This window comes from Stomoxys calcitrans, chromosome 1 (genome assembly GCF_963082655.1).
Source record: "Stomoxys calcitrans chromosome 1, idStoCalc2.1, whole genome shotgun sequence".
Lineage (NCBI taxonomy): Eukaryota > Metazoa > Arthropoda > Insecta > Diptera > Muscidae > Stomoxys > Stomoxys calcitrans.
In genome coordinates, this window is record NC_081552.1 from 68,964,246 (window position 1) to 68,981,991 (window position 17,746).

Here is a 17,746-nt window from a genome sequence, read left to right on the forward strand (position 1 = left end):
ATCAAGAGCTCTATAAAATTTTGCATAGGTAAGTCCTGTATCGATAAGTCATTTAGGAATCTGCTTCGAAATTTTCACCAGGACTACATTTTTGGTTTATACAAATTAAACATGGTTAATTACAGCATTATAACAAAAAATCACAAGTTCCAGATTTCGAGGTCTTGTATCGATTGCTATCAAAACACAAAAACATCAAAAACGTTGACATATCATTCAACTGAAATCTTTACAAAAAAAAAAAAAAACAATAGCACTGTTCCCTCAATGAATGCAACCTGATAAGAATATTCTTGGAAGAATTTATCAAATATTTTTTTGCATATTTATAGCGACTCGGGGTTAGAACAGAAGCATCAGTCGTTGGCATCCATTCGTTACGATAATACTTCGCAGCCACAAAAATCTCACAACACCACAGTTAAGGAAAAGGAATACCAAAAACTAGGCAGATTGCTGGAAATTTTGAACCATTAAAAATTTTTTGCTTAACATATAAAAATGTTCAAAGGTAAGAAGATTTTCCTCAATGGCAAAAACATAGACCTTCATTTTGTCTTTTGTAGTTTGCATGCTCTCAATGGCCTTTTTGGCTTTAGCCTCAGCCAAATCTGTTGCCAATGATGACAATACTCCCACCGTCCCAGAGTTGTGTGCTCTGTTACCAGGTGCCACCATTCTTCGTCCAAATTCCTGCACCAATTGGGTTAAATGCCCGCCGTTTACAAATTCCACGGACTATGAAGAGGGCTCCTGTGTTTTTGGACTGTACTTCAACAAGGACGAGGGCATGTGCATGTACAAAGAAGAAATGGAATGCCCCTATGAATCCTCCAACACTGTAGCAGGAAACCGTTGCGCTCGTGAAAATGAAGGAACCTTCATGGCCGACCATGGAAATTGCAATGGCTATGTTTACTGCAAGGATGGCAAGGAAATGAAATCCCAGTGTCCCAATAACCTGGTGTTTGATCCTAAACGCTCTGAATGCGTTTATGAATTCCAATACACTTGTCCGTCCGCCAGACCCTCAAATAAGAGCAACCCCATTTGCTTGTCTTTCCCCAATAATGTCTATTTTGCCGATCCCGATGATTGCACCAAATACAGTCATTGCCTCAACGGATCTCTAGTAACCTACGAATGCGGCGAAGATCAAGCCTGGGACCATCACAAGGGTATTTGCGTACCCACCTCCGAAGTTGTTTGCTTGCCCACATCCAAGAAACCTGAACCAGAAAGTGAAGTCTGTGGCACCAAGACCACGGTGCTGGTTGGCCCCATTAGCGATGGTGTCTCATGCAGTGGCTACTACTTCTGCAAGAAAATGGAAAATAACACACGCGATCGCAAACCTGAACATTTCACCTGTGCCCCCGGCTACTTCTTTGACAACGATACTCTCTCGTGTCGCGATCGTTTGAATGTCAAATGTTCGCATGACCGCTGCGAGGGTATGGATAATAAATATGTCAATGTACCTGGCGACTGCAAGGCCTATGCCTTGTGCAAAAACAATGTGTCAACCACCAAGGGCAATTGTCCCAACAATTACTTCTTTGACGAACGCACCCAAGGTTGTACACCTAGAGTGGTGAGCTATGCTGCTTGTTCCGCCTAAGGAAGTGATGGAAAAAAAAAATAGTGAAAAAGAAAGAAGAAAGGCGTTGAGTAATTTTCAAGGAAGTTTTCAAACCATTGTCATTGATCTTTTTGGTGAATTTTAATAAAAATCCCTAAACAAATTAAGCTTGGCATATAAGTTTGTTCTAAAACTAAAAATATTTGTCTGAGACACATTTTAACTACCGCCTGTTGGGCGCCATTGTTCATTGAAAGAATTTTTTTTAGTATGATTTTTTGGAAAGTAGGAGTCATGACGGATGATAGTTTGGTTTAGGTAAGAGGTCATAGTATACGACATCATATGGGAATAAACGGCATAACTATGAGCACCACACAGGCTGGAGCTTTGACCTTCGATCTGTGTGGTGTTCATCGTTAGCTGCAAGCTACCAGGCTTTTGAGTCCACAGGTTGCAGCTACTAGAATGCTCCATTCGGAGTAGCTGATACTGCAGTCGCGGACAATCAGCGCGATCGAAAAAAGAGTTTCAGTGAGAGGCCGGGCGGCACCGGCTCTTGCATAAATTCTGAGCGCCAATGATATCAGTAGACGAGTTATTGGCGCCTTGAATAATCAAAAGAATTTTAACCCCCAAAATTTCGAAATCAAATTTAAAATTTTTTTGTATTGTAACCAATACTATTTTTATACCCTCCACCACAGGATGGGGGTATACTAATTTCTACATTCTGTTTGTAACCACTCGAAATATTCGTCTGAGACCCAATAAAGTATATATATATATTCTTGTTCGCCGTGACATTTTATATCGATCTAGCCATGTCCGTCCGTCTGTCTGTCGAAAGCACGCTAACTTCCGAAGGAGTAAAGCTAGCCGCTTGTTTTTTTTTTCTTATTAGTGTAGGTCGGTTGAGATTGTAAATGGGCCATATCGGTCCATGTTTTGATATAACTGCCATATAAACCGATCTTGGGTATTGACTTCTTCAGCCTCTAGAGTGCGCAATTCTTATCCGATTGGAATGAAATTTTGCACGACGTGTTTTGCTACGATATGCAACAAATCGGTCCATAACCTGATATAGCTGCCATATAAACCGATCTTGGGTCTTGACTTCTTGAGCCTCTAGAGTGCGCTATTCTTATCCGATTGGAATGAAGTTTTGCTGGACGTGTTTTGTTATGATATCCAACAACTATTTCAAGTATGGTTCAGATCGGTCCATTACCTGATATAGATCCCATATAAACCGATCTTGGGTCTTGAATTCTTGAGCCTCTATAGGGCGCAATTTTTATCCGATTAGAATGAATTTTGGCACGAAGAATTTTGTTATGATATCCAACAACTGTGCCAAGTATGGTTCAAATCGGTTCATAACCTGATATAGCTGTCATATAAACAGATCTGGGGACTTGACTTCTTGAGCTTCTAAAGGGCGCAATTCTATCCGATTTGGCTGAAATTTTGCATGACGTATTTTATTCTTACTTTCCACTACTGTGTCAAATATGGTTCAAATCAGTACATAACCTGATATAGCTACCATATAAACCGATCTGGGACCTTGACTTCTTGAGCCTCTAGAGATCGCAATTATTATCCGATTTGCCTGAAATTTGTATATGGCGGATTCTCTCATGACCATCAACATACGTGTTTATTATGGTCTGAACCGGTCTATAGCCCGATACAGTTCCCATATAAGTCGATCTCTCTATTTTACTTCTTGAGCCCCCAAAGGGCGCAATTCTTATTCGAATTGGTTGACATTTTACACAGGTCTCCAACATATAATTTAATTGTGGTCCAAACCGGACCATATCTTGATATCACTCTAATAGCAGAGCAAATTTTTATACCCACCACCGAAGGATGGGGGTATATTCATTTTATCATTCCGTTTGCAACACATCGAAATATCCATTTCCGACCCTATAAAGTATATATATTCTTGATCAGCGTAAAAATCTAAGACGATCCAGACATGTCCGTCCGTCTGTCTGTTGAAATCACGCTACAGTCTTCAAAAATTGAGGTATTGAGCTGAAACTATGCACAGATATAGACCCATATAGACCGATCCGCCGATTTTGGGTCTTAGACCCATAAAAGCCACATTTATTATCCGATTTCGCTGAAATTTGGGACAAAGAGTTTTCTTAGGCCCTTCAACATCCTTCGTCAATTTGGCCCAGATCGGTCTAGTTTTGGATATAGCTGCCATATAGACCGATCCTCCGATTTAGGGTCTTAGACCCTTAAAAGCCACATTTATTATCCGATTTTGCTGAAATTCGGGACAGTGTGTTGTCTTAGACCCTTCGATGTCCTTCGCCAATTTGGTGCAGATCGGTCTAGTTTTGGATATAGCTGCCATATAGACCGATCCTCCGATTTAGGGTCTTAGACCCATAAAAGCCACGTTTATTATCCGATATTGCTGAAATTTGAGACAGTGAGTTGTCTTAGGCCCTTCGATATTCTTTGTAAATTTGGCTCAGATCGGTTCAGATTTGGATATAGCTGCCATATAGACCGATCTCTCGATTTAAGGTTTTGAGCCCATAAAAGGCGCATTTATTGTCCGATGTCGGCGAAATTTGGGACAGTGAGTTGTGATAAAACTTTCGATATAATTTTTAGATTTGGCTCAGATCGGTCCAGATTTGGATATAGCTGCAATATAGACCGATCTCTTGATTTAAGGCTTTGGGGTCATAAAAGGTGCATTTATTGTCCGATTTCGCCGAAATTTGGGACAGTGAGTTGTGTTATGCTCTTCGAAATGTATCTGCAACTTGGTCGAAATCGGTCCAGATTTGGATATAGCTGCCATATAGACCGATATCTCGATGAAAAGCCTTGGCCCTATAAAAGGCTCTTCTATAATCCGATTTCACTGAAATTTGACACAGTGACGTATGTTAGGCTTTTCGACGTCCGTGTCGTTTATGGTTCAGAGCGGTTTATTTTTAGATATAGCTACTAAAAAGAGCAAAATTTTGTTTTACACAGTTGAACAATGACTTGTGCTTATTAGTATTTGGTCCAAATCGGAACATATTCTATATAGCTACTAGGGGTCATAAGGTATGCATTTTTCCCCGGATTTGACGAACGGTGGTTTATACCAGGACCAGTGTTTATCGATGGTACCAAAAATACGATAGCGGTGCTTCGAAACACGTCTATGACATCGCGATAGGTGATGAATCGTGGATTTACGCGTATGAACCCGAAAGTAAGCAACAGTCAACTGTATGAGTGTTTCAAGATGAGCCAAATTCAGCGAAAGTTGGTCTCGCACGAGGCACTTCCCAGCAAATGATCGCCTGCTTTTTCGGAAAAACTGGACATGTCGCAATCGTACCACTAGAACAATCAATTCTGAGTGGTACGCAACCACTTGTTTGCCAGTTGTCTTCCATGAAATCAGGAAAATCAACCGCCGAAGACGGACCACTCTTCACCACTTCACATTGGCTCGAACAACTGCATTTTTGAGCAATCAAAACATCGATTGGATTAGTCATCCGCCGTATAGTCCTGTCTTGGCTCCGAATGAATTCTTTTTATTTCCGTACGTAAAAAATAAGATGACAGGCCAACGTTTTTCGACATCTGAACAAGCGGTTGGTGCTTTCAGAATGCATGTTTTGGAGATACCTCAATTAGAGTGGCATAAGTGCTTCGACAATTGGTTCAAACACATGCAAAAGTGTATAGATCTTAATGGGGAATATTTTGAAAAACAATAAAGCTATTTTCGATGATTAATATTTGTTTTTGTTCTCTTATCCCGAAATATGAATGGCAACTCTCGCTTTGAACCGATTTAGATCATACTTGGCACAGTTGTTGGAAATCAAACCAAAACGACCTTCTAGGAATCAGGAAATCAAATCAGGAGAACGGTTTATATGGCAGCTATCTCAGGATATGTATTGATTTAAACCATACTTCACATATTTGCTGGAAGTCATGCCAAGACGATATGGGCAATTTCAGCCAAATCGAATAAGAATTGCACCCTCTAGAAGCTCAAGAAGTCAAGACAAAAGTTTGGTTTATGTGGCAGCTATATCAAACCATGGACCGATTTAGCCCATTTACAATCCCTACCTACCTAGACTTATAAGAAATATTTGTGCAAAATTTCAAGCGCCTAACTTTACTCCATAATTAGCGTGCTTTCGACAGACAGGCGGACAGAAATGGCTAGATAAACATAAAATGTCATGACGACCAAGAATATCTTTACCTTATGGCAGGGACGTAGCCAGGGGGGCCCTCGGGTCCAAAGCCCCCAAAATGATGTTGTCTATAGAAAAAAAATTTAATTAAATATATACCAAACACTAATCTTTTGTAAAACTTTTTAAAATGACAAAATTTTCGATCATTGAGCTCGTCTCGAAAGAGAAACAAACAAAAATTGTGAAATTTAATAATCTTTGACCTAACAGGCAAGAAACTTGAAAATGAAAAAAAAAAAAAAATCGACAGAGCCCGGCCGGGATATGTAACCTGGGCACATTGAGCAACAGCGAGTGCCGTTGCCTTGTCTAGCGTTCGAAGCCTTCAATACAGTTTCTAACAGATGCACAGAATCATGTGTACCATGGAAGTAGTGTAATTGTCGTGGGAAAAAATTAAACACGAAAACACATGCACTGGGAAAAGTGCAGCTAATAGACAGGGTTGTTGAGCATGGTTAATGTGATAATTGTATCATAGAGGCGTTTTCGTAATAAATACGATTCGAATACAACATACCAACGCAAGGCCCTTAAAGCCATCACACCTAATATGGTTGAGAAGTTTTCTAACTAAAGACGAAACGTGTCCCATAGTAGTTGGTGTATTGCGATTTCTGGCTTACCTTTTCCATTTGCAAAGCAAATCGCCGATCATTGAACTCGCCTTGAAAAAGAAACAGGAAACATTTCAAATTTATAATATATTACAGAGACAAAATTTTGATCAGACCAGGACCACCTTAAAATTATTTTTCTTAAGTACAAAATTTAATGAAAGCTTTTTGAAGACAAAATTTCGCCGTAATATTTTTAAAGGCTAAACTTCATTACAATTTTTTCTTAGGACGAAATTTTTATAAATCAGCGAAACATTCTCTTCAGTCCGGGCCGGACCCCCGTCGAATTTTTTTTTTTAGACAAATTTTCATTAAAATTTTTCTTAAAGACAAAATTAGAATAAACATTTTTCAAAAGACTGCATTTTGATGATTTTTTTCCAATGACAATATTTCATCGAAAATTTTTCTAAAGACGAAATTTGCCCAGCCTATCTCGAAATTATTTTGTAAAGCCAAAATTTCAATACAATTTTGTGTGCCTGTTCAATATATTTTGCGACACTACATTTTGCTTAAAAATTTTTAAAGTTATTTTTATGTTTTTCTGTCAAAAATAGAATCAAAAACAAATTGAAAAATCACAAAAAATACAAAATGAAATTCTTTCTATGTGAAATAAAGCATAAAAGATTTTTTTTCTGAAGGCAAAATTTCAATGAAACAGGAAAGGAAATGTTGCTCAGGATCGGGTATACTCCAAATTATTTTCTAAAAGAAAGATTTCGATAAATTTCAATAACATATTTTCAAAGGTAAACAATTTCCTAAATACTTTTAAAAACAAAATTTTAATCCAAAGTCAAGCATTTCGAAAACCTTGTTCATAACTAAGAGCATTTATATTGACGTAGTAATTTTTTTTGTGAATTTTTAACAACAATTTTATTAAAATTTTTTTTTTTAAATTTTTGAGAAAATAAAAATTTCCTTTTGTTTCCTAACCACAAAGCATTTACAACAACAAAAATATTTGTTTTTTAATATTTTATAACCATTTAGTGATTTGGTGCAGGGATGTTTTTCGGTCTATAGATGAAGTCTTTTTTTTTCTTTTTGAATTATTGATTTTCTTCCAAAAAATCTTTTACAATGAACATATTATGAATGAAAGATCTTAATATCCAAATTATGTGAGAAAATGTGTTAAAATAATATAAGTCAGCAGATTTTAATCTACGAGAGGAAGTTTTATATTACACTTACGGTTGTCGCTAGGTCATTTGACGTCAAATATTTATTTATTTCATTTACCGATTTCAAATTAGTGGGCAAAGAAAGAAACAAGTAAAAGCGTGCTAAGTTCGGCCGGGCCGAATCTTATATACCCTCCACCATGGAGCGCATTTGTCTAGTTCTTTTCCCGGCATCTCTTCTTAGGCAAAAAAGGGCATAAGAGAAGATTTTCTCTGCTATTAGAGCGATACCAAGATAGATTCGAATAAGAATTGCGCCCTTTGGGGGCTCAAGAAGTAAAATAGAGAGATCGACTTATATGGGAACTGTATCGGGCTATAGACCGATTCAGACCATAATAAACACGTATGTTGATGGTCATGAGAGGATCCGTCGTACAAAAAATTTCAGGCAAATCGGATAATAATTGCGACCTCTAGAGGCTCAAGAAGTCAAGGTCCCAGATCGGTTTATATGGCAGCTATATCAGGTTATGAACCGATTTGAACCTTATTTGACGCAGTTGTTGAAAGTAAGAATAAAATACGTCGTGCAAAATTTCAGCCAAATCGGATAGGCATTGCGCCCTCTAAAAACTTAAGAAGTCAAGTCCCCAGATCTGTTTATATGACAGCTATATCAGGTTATGAACCGATTTGAACCATATTTGGCACAGTTGTTGGATATCATAACAAAACACGTCGTGCAAAATTTCATTCCAATCGGATAAGAATTGCGCACTCTAGAGGCTCAAGAATTCAAGACCCTAGATCGGTTTATATGGCAGCTATATCAGGTTATAAACCGATTTGAACCATACTTGGCACAGTTGTTGGATATCATAACAAAACACATTGTGCAAAACTTCATTTCAATGGGATAAGAGTTGCACACTCTAGAGGCTCAAGAAGCCAAGACCCAAGATCGGTTTTTATGGCAGCTATAGCAAAACAATAACCGATGTGGCCCATTCACAATCCCAGACGACCTACACCAATAAGAAGTATTTGTGCAAATTTCAAGCGGCTAGCTTTACTCCTTCGGAAGTTAGCGTGCTTTCGAGAGAAAGACGGACGGACGGACGGACAGACAGACAGACGGACGGACATGGCTAGAACTGTAATAACGTTTAAATCTCTTCGTATTTCTAATTTCTAGTTCTACCACGTTTTCCTATTTTATCTCCAATAAATAAGGAAAACTTTAGGATGCAAATTATAGCCATATACGGCAATAGTTGAATGCAAGTTTTACCAGGCATCTTTTTTATCAAAAAGGATTTTCGATTGATTAATAATATTCGTAGAAGAAATCAACGTCATCATTTAAGCAGAATCTACGTTCGTCATAAAACTTGGTCAAAATATTTTTTTTTTTTTAAATATTTAACATTTATTGGTGCTAAATTTTTAAATTTGTTCGCATTAAATTTTATGCAAATAAAAGTCATTTATAGCCAATTGGCCAACACAAACAATAATCTGTTAAAATCATAAAACTAATTTGAGAGCAAATAAAAAGAGCCCAAAAAAATCTATTTCGCCAAAACTCTCACCATAAAACTAAGAAATGATATTTTCAAAAGAAAGTTTGAGGTACCTTTACCAATTTTACAGTAACAGAAGAATTTTTGCAATCTTTGATTTTGAAAAAAATGTGGGGTGTGCCATCCTATGGTGGAGGGTATAATAACCAAGTAAAATGATGCTAAGTTCTCAAGAAGTCGAATCGAGAGATCGGTTTATTTGGGAGCTATATCAGGTTATTGACTGATTTGGACCGTGCTTGCCACAGTAGATGGAAGTCATACAGAACACTACGTGCAAAATTTCAGCTTGTTGTGCGCTCTAAAACCTAAAAAGTAATCCCAAAAAAGAAAATTTTAAGTCAGGAATTCCGTGCTACTTACAAAACCCTTAATTGTCGTTTGGCACGTGACCCCACCTAAGTTCCGGTTAGCCGCGAAAGCCGAGCAATGACATAGGAAATGCTCCAACGTCTCTTTATCTTCCCCACATGTCCTATACTTGCCGCATCGATTTTGCATAAATGAACTCTTAGTCCTATGTGTCCCATTATACTGACCTCCTCCTAGGATTTTCGCCGTCCTACCGACTGTTCCGCTGTTCCACAGGGCGTTTGTCGCCTGTGCCCTTAAATTGGACTGCGTCGACCCGAAAGGCTTCGGGTTAACCAAGTTTATCGACGGCAGTTCTCTTGCCTTCAATGCCAAATCGTCTGCCCTTTCATTCCCCCTTACTCCGTTATGGCCAGGCACCCAAACTATGCGGATTGTGCCATCCTCAGAGGAGGCCTTAATCTCCTTCATACACTCCAAGACTGTTCGTGACCTTACCGACCTGGTTGCTATTTCCATTATCGCCATTTTACTTTCCGTAAAGATGTTCCTCGCGAAAACACCACGTCACCTGACGCATTCTGTGATCGCCGGGATCTCTGCCCGCAGGACCGTATTATGGTCAGACAGTCTAAAACAGATCTCAGTCCCTGGGCTCTCAATGTAGACCTCCAGGCCCACTCTGTCCCCTAGCTTTGATCCATCCGTGTAAATTGATGGCGGCAATACTAGGGTTCCGTCAATCCAAGACTGTGCCGCTGGCAGCACTGTCTCGCACCCCACCTCAAGTGTCGTCTCAGGTATCCGATCGAAAACCTCTTCCGTTCCTTTTTGGTTTCCTATCGTTGTCTCGATTATACCGCGATGCTATAACCTTCTCCTATCTTCTATCCATTCTCCCATCGCCTTAAGTCTCATAGCCGCAGTGGCTGCCTCACATTTAATATGTATCTCAATGGGTCAGATAGTCCCCAGTGTCTTAGTGGGCGTGGTCTCCATCGCTCCGCCAGTGCCAAGACAACATGTTCACTGAACTTGTTGTACGTTGCACTTTTTCTCCATAGCAGTCCACCAAACTACTGAGGCCTAATATAAGTATTGGTCTAATCACGCTTCTGTAGAGCTTTGGACTATGCTCGGATTCAGGCTCCATTTCGAGCCTACGGCTTGTCTTTATAGTGCCCAACATCTGTGAGCCTTTTCAGTACGTTCCTGAATATGACACTTTCAATAATGTTTCCCATCCAAGATCACTCCTGAGTATTTGACCTTGTCAGATATCGAAATAGTTTTATTAAGGAAACGTGGTGCGTCGTGGCATATTTCTGTCTTCTCTGGGTTAACATTGAGTCATATCCCATATGCAAGACCCTCTTGGCCCTTCTGCATAGCTAATTCGGAACCTTACCACTGTTGCAACGGACGTTGACAACTCTCGGGAAAATACATAAATGGCAGCTATATCCAAATATGGTCCCATCTGGACCACATTTGAGGGAAATGGGTAGGGGTCTACCAGAATACACTGTGCCAAATTTTATCGAATTCTTGAAATAAATGGATCTTTTATGGCCTCAAAACCCTATATCGGGAGATCGAGCAGTTTTTGTAAGGGCAATTTATTGCCACAAGCCTTTAAGTCTGGATATCGGTCTATATAGCGGCTATATATAACTAAAATCCGATTTTATGAGATCGTAAGATCAGGTTTATATACAAAGGTAAACGTTTTTATACCCAAGATATCGGCAAAATTATAAATACCCAAAAAAAGTTATTTATTGGGTAAATATCCAATAAATACCCAAGCGTTGGGTTTTACCCGGTAGAAACCCATCTCTAATCATTGGTCCTCAATTAGATGGGCTTCTTGGGAGTGGGTGATGGTATCATCGTCTGCTCCCTGTTCTTTAAGCTGAGTATTCTGTTCAGCTTTTCAGGCGGAATGATGTCAAACTCCATATTAAAACAAATAAAAAGGCATTAAGTTCGGCCGGGCCGAACTTTGGATACCCACCACCTCGGGTATATATGGTCCGATTTGGCCCGTTCAAGAACTTAACCAGCACACATAAAAAATACGTATCTGTGCCAAATTTAAGCTCAATATCTCAAGTTTTGAAGGCTGTAGAGTGATAACAACAGACGAACGGATAGACGGACAGACACACAGACATCGTTAAATCGTCTTAGAATTTTACGACGATCCGAAATATATATACTTTGTAGTGTCCGGATTCGATATTTCGATGTGTTGCAAACGGATTGACTAAATGAATATACCTCCTATCTTACGGTGGTGGGTATAAAAAACGTCGGCGAAATGCTGGAGGAAACAAGGTGAAAAAGAAGTACTCTGTTTATAATGGGTGAGAAATTTTAGTGGCAACGCTTGACATCATTGTTGGAATATTTTTTGCTTTATTGGTTTCAATGGTTCGTTTTTTCTTCTTGTTTTTTTTTTTTTTTTTTTTTTTTGTTTATTTGCGAAAATAAATCAACCCATAAGTGCAGATAAAAAACATCGTTTGGTATGAAGCTAAAAACAAACATAACAGTCAAATTCCGCTAGCGGAACAGTTAAAGATTTCCGCGACTATTCCGAAAGCAGAATAGAAGACCAACCCTTAGGCTGCATTGAGTTTCCCGTCAGTGCGTCCCAGTCTTCCGAATTTTGCGAAAGTCGATAATGGTTCCATCACCGGATCCCTGTTCGTTTGGCTGTATTGAGTATACCGTCACGCCACTGCCTGATGTTCCAATATTAGCATCTTTGCCTATACTAGTCTTCCAAATCTTGAGTAAATGGGCTTCTTCGGAGTTATGGTCTCATCGTCGGCTCCCTGTGCGTTAGGCAGCATTGAGTTCTCTGTCACTGCACTGCCTGATGTTTCAGCATTAGGATCTTTATCCATCCTAGTCTTCATAATCTCGAGGAAGTCATTGATGGTTCCGTCGTCGGGTCCATGTTATTATACTAAGTATCTTTGCAAAGTTTCAAGCAGCTAGCTTTACACATTCGACCACTATAGTGATTTTAACAGACGGACGGACGAACATAGCTAGATCGACTTAAAATGTCGTGACGATCAAGAACATATATAATTTATGGGGTCTTACACGAATATTTCGAGGTGTTACAAACGGAATGACTAGATGGGTATAAAACATGCTAAGTTCGGCCGGGCCGAATTGTGGATTTTACGAAAAATGTAGTTGAAGCGGACATGTGTATTTAAGGTACAAAATTTGTGCCAAATCGGCCACAAATTGAAGCTTCTTGGGGACGTAGAAGACTTATCGGAAATTCGGTTAATATGGAAACCATTGGAGAAGCTAGGAGGCCCCGCAGGCGGCAATGCCCCCACCAGCGAATCTGTAGCCTGCCATATATAAAGGGTGATTTTTTTGAGGTTAGGATTTTCATGCATTAGTATTTGACAGATCACGTGGGATTTCAGACATGGTGTCAAAGAGAAAGATGCTCAGTATGCTTTGACATTTCATCATGAATAGACTTACTAACGAGCAACGCTTGCAAATCATTGAATTTTATTACCAAAATCAGTGTTCGGTTCGAAATGTGTTCATTCACCGTAACGTTGCGTCCAACAGCATCTTTGAAAAAATACGGTCCAATGATTCCACCAGCGTACAAACCACACCAAACAGTGCATTTTTCGGGATGCATGGGCAGTTCTTGAACGGCTTCTGGTTGCTCTTCACTCCAAATGCGGCAATTTTGCTTATTTACGTAGCCATTCAACCAGAAATGAGCCTCATCGCTGAACAAAATTTGTCAAAATTTGAACACATTTCGAACCGAACACTGATTTTGGTAATAAAATTCAATGATTTGCAAGCGTTGCTCGTTAGTAAGTCTATTCATGATGAAATGTCAAAGCATACTGAGCATCTTTCTCTTTGACACCATGTCTGAAATCCCACGTGATCTGTCAAATACTAATGCATGAAAATCCTAACCTCAAAAAAATCACCCTTTATATATTTTCAAAAAAAAACTCCTGTAGCTCCCCATACATTTTTTTCAAAATTCTGGTAGAACATTTTTAGTTCTGTTGGCTTTGACCTTAGATTTGAGCTCAGTGAAATATTATATGAAACATTTTAAAATTTACTTTTTAAATTTTTGATTTTCTCCCGACGAAATCTTTTTACAATGAAAAGATTTTGCGAAAAATGATTTCCTTATGTGTAATGTACGATAAGTGTTATCAAAATTCGACAAGTAAAATTGCATGTTTACAAAAAGGTGGATACTAAGGTCGTGTTTCACAGTGAAATCAAATGTTTTTTCACGAATACGCTTTTGAAAACCTACTAAAATATCACTGATCACTTAGCACTTAGCACTTTTTTTTAAATTTTATCATAAACTAGCTGACCCGGGCCCGCTCCGCTGCGTCTTCTTTTACTTTATATATAACAAAAGTTTCCTTGGAATATTTATTTTCGACAATTAAAGATCTCTTAGTGAAATACCATGCTAACTTGATTAACAGTTTAACAATATAAGCGTCTTTATCTGAATCCCATATAATCTTTACGAATTTAAGTTGGATGTAAGGTGTACTCCATTCTTGAAATACTTCATTTCAGCCAGATATTCTCATGATATCTGATTTAGTGGCGTTTTCGGGGGAGATGTGGTCCCCCAGATACTTAGCCCTGAAAAAATATCAGCATCGTGCTCTTCTCTCAAATACCATTTATATAAACCCCATATTGATATTGGCTTAAGAGGAGTTTACAGGATGAGGCGTCCCCCAAACACATGGCCCCAAAAAAGGTTATCAAATTCGTTTTCTAATCTCAAATACCTTTCATTTGAGCCACATATTGGCATGGTCGAAAATTTTTCTCCCTTTGGGGGGTGTTTTGGGAAATGGGTGATGTCCTAAACACATGGTCCTACATTTGGATATCAAATTCGAATTCTACTCCCTCTACTTTACTTTAATTGGCTATGACAGAATATTTCTTCCACTAGCCGAACGTGGAATAGCGTTCCAAGTGCCTCGATCTTCTGCGCTCATTCTAAAATCTCTGACACCAAGTTTCGAGGTCTCTCCCACAACTTGATCTTTCCATCGGGCTTTTGGTCTTCCCGGTTTGCGTGTACCACCGTGTTTGCCTTCAAAAGACTTCTTTGCTGGAGCTTCTTCATCCATTCTGACAACATGACCTAGCCAACGCAGCCGTTGTATTTTGATGCGTGTAACTATGCTATCGTCGTCATACAGCTCGTGGTTCATACGTCGCCTATATTCTCCGTTAACGCAAACTGGTCCATATATTTTACGAAGAATCTTTCTCTCAAATACTCCAAGCACTGCCTCATCTGCTTTCACAAGTACACAAGTACTCACAAGTCATGTAAAGTGTAGTCTTCGTCTGTCGAGAGATGGCCTTGTTTCTAAACTGCTTACTTAGTCCAAAGTAGCATCTGTTTGCCAGTATTATTCTTCGCTTTATCTCAAAACTGGTGTCATTCGTTTCGGTTAAGGCGGTGCGGAGGTAGATAAAGTTACTGACTATCTCAAAGTTGTGGTTCCCAACTTTCTCCATGCTCTTTATCTGCTCGGTTGTACAAGGCTTTTTGGGAGTGGAGACTATCCATTTCGTCTTATCTCCATTTACTGCCAGACCCATTTTCACTGACTCTTTTTCGATTCTTTCAAAGGCTGCAGTTACTACTTCCGGTGACCGACCTATGATATCGATATCGTCGGCATAGGCAAGTAGCATGTGCTCTCTTGTGATTAGTGTGCCATATCTATTCACTTCTGCATCTCGTATAATCTTCTCCAGCAGGATATTAAAAAGATCACACGAGAGGCTGTCTCCTTGTCTGAAACCTCGTTTGGTATTAAATGGTTCGGAGAGATTCTTTCCTACTCTTACTGAGGAACGCGTATCAGCAAGTGTCATCCTGCAGAGTCTTATTAATTTTGCAACAATACCAAACTCAGACATGGCTTGAAATACCTTTGAACGTAAAGGAGTATCGAAGGCGGCTTTGTAGTCAACAAAGAGGTGGTAGGTGTTGATTTGTCCTTCTTGGGTATTTTCCAGGATTTGGCGCAGTGTGAATATCTGGTCTAGGGTGGATTTACCAGGTCTAAAGCCGCATTGATAGGGCCCAATGATCTCATTGACTTTAGGTTTCAATCTTTCACACAGTGCGCTCGAGAATATCTTGTATGCGCTGGGGAGGAGACTTATTCCTCTGTAGTTGGCACATTCCGTCTTGTCTCCTTTCTTGTGTACGGGATATAGTATGCTGAGGTTCCAATCATCGGGTATGCGTTCTTCTAGCCAGATTGCGCAGATAAGCTGATGCATACGCCTTATCAGCTTGTCGCCTCCGGTCTTTAATAGTTCAGCGGGTAACCCGTCGGCTCCAGCTGCCTTGTTGTTCTTTAGTCGGGTTACTGCTACTTGGACCTCATTCTGACTAGGAGGTAAACATTCTATCCCATCATCAGGGATTGGTTCTGCGGTATCCCCTTCGCCTCCAACATCGGACACTAGCAGTTGGGTAAAATGTTCTTTCCATATCCTCAGCATGTTGTCTGTGTCAGTTACCAGATTTCCTTCTTTGTCTCTGCAGGAGGATGTGCCTGCACCAAAGCCATCGGTTTGGTGTTTAATTCTTTGGTAGAATTTCCGGACTTCATTCTGACTCCTGTACATCTCAATTCGCTCACACTCACGTCTTTCCATTTCCTTTTTCTTTCTGCGGAATAGACGTTTCTCCTCTCTCCTTTTCTCCCGATACCTCTCCTTCATCTGGCGCGTTGCTACTGATTGCAGGGTTGCTCTATATGCCGCATTCTTGGCTTCAATAGCATCTCGACACTCTTGGTCGTATCATGGGTTTTTTTGGAGGAGGCTTTCGGTACCCAAGTACGGATTTCGCAGCATTTTCCATGGAGTGGGCAATAGTTTGCCACTGCGCCATTATATCATCGGAACAAGGAGTGCTTTCATCAAGCAGTTGGGTCAGTCGGGTGGAGTATGCCGCTGCCATTTGTTGTGTCTGCAGCTTTTCAATGTCCAGCTTCCGTGCAGTGTCAGATCGTACTTTCCTCGCCATGTTCAAACGGGTGCGAACCTTTGCTGCAACAAGGTAATGATCCGAATCTATATTCGCTCCACGGATCGATCGTACATCTAACACGCTGGATGAATGCCTTCCATCTATCACAACGTGATCAATTTGGTTTCTCGTGTTTTGATCGGGTGACAGGCATGTGGCTTTGTGGATATTTTTATGTTTAAATCTGGTGCTACTAACTACCATGTTTTTTGCCGCGGCGAAATCTATCACCCTCAACCCATTACTGGACGTTATCTCGTGGAGGCTAAACTTTCCGACTGTCGGACCAAAAATGTCTTCCTTTCCTATTTTCGCATTAAAATCTCCCAGAACGATTTTAATATCATGGGCGGGGCAGCGGTCATATTCTCTCTCTAGGCGCTCGTAGAAAATATTCTTGGTCTGCTCGTCTTTGTCTTCCGTCGGGGCATGGGCACAAATAAGACTGATGTTGAAGAATTTGGCTTTTATGCAGATTGTGGCTAGCCTCTCATCCACCGGAGTAAAGCTGGAGACTAGGTGTTTCAGTCTTCGACTAACCACAAATCCGCAGCCAAATTCATGCCTCGTGTCATGGCAGCTATAGTATAGTTCGTCACCGTTTGGTGTTGTAGTGACGCCATTTCCAGTCCATCGCACTTCCTGTAAGGCGGTTATTTCTGCCTTGTACTTCTCTAATACATCCGCCAGCGCGTATACTGCACCTTCTCTATAAAGAGTGCGGACATTCCAGGTGCAGATCCGCAAATCATGGTTCTTTTTTCGTTTGCGTGGGTCGTCAACGTTGGGGGGTCCGTTTTTACTATTTTCCGGGGGCGGGTTACTGGCCCAGCGCCCCAACCGCATGGGTTTGTGGGATTGCATGTATTCCTCGTTGTGGCGAGCCGCTTGCTCCAAGATCCGACGCTCGCCGCCAGCCGCCCCTAACCTGGGAACAGACGCTGATGTTGGCCATTGGTTATTTGAAGGCGCCAATAACTCGCCTTGTCATCTCGAGTATCATTGCACTCAGTATTTAGTTAAGAGCCAGTGCCACCTGACTCCTCACTGAGACTCTCCTCTCGAAAATCGCTGACTGCCCGCGGCCGCATTTGCAGCTACTCCGCATAAAAATGGAGCTTT

At 40.2% G+C, this 17,746-nt stretch overlaps 1 protein-coding gene across 1 annotated transcript; it reads left to right on the forward strand.

Annotated features, from left to right (window-relative positions):
* The first annotated feature begins 332 nt into the window (after window positions 1-332).
* LOC106095010 (peritrophin-44) lies at window positions 333-1,749 on the forward strand. The gene is made up of 2 exons (XM_013262256.2): window positions 333-511; window positions 567-1,749. The coding sequence occupies exons 1-2, from the start codon at window positions 502-504 to the stop codon at window positions 1,619-1,621; spliced, it is 1,065 nt and encodes a 354-aa protein (XP_013117710.2). The 5' UTR covers window positions 333-501; the 3' UTR covers window positions 1,622-1,749.
* The last annotated feature ends 15,997 nt before the right edge of the window (window positions 1,750-17,746 follow it).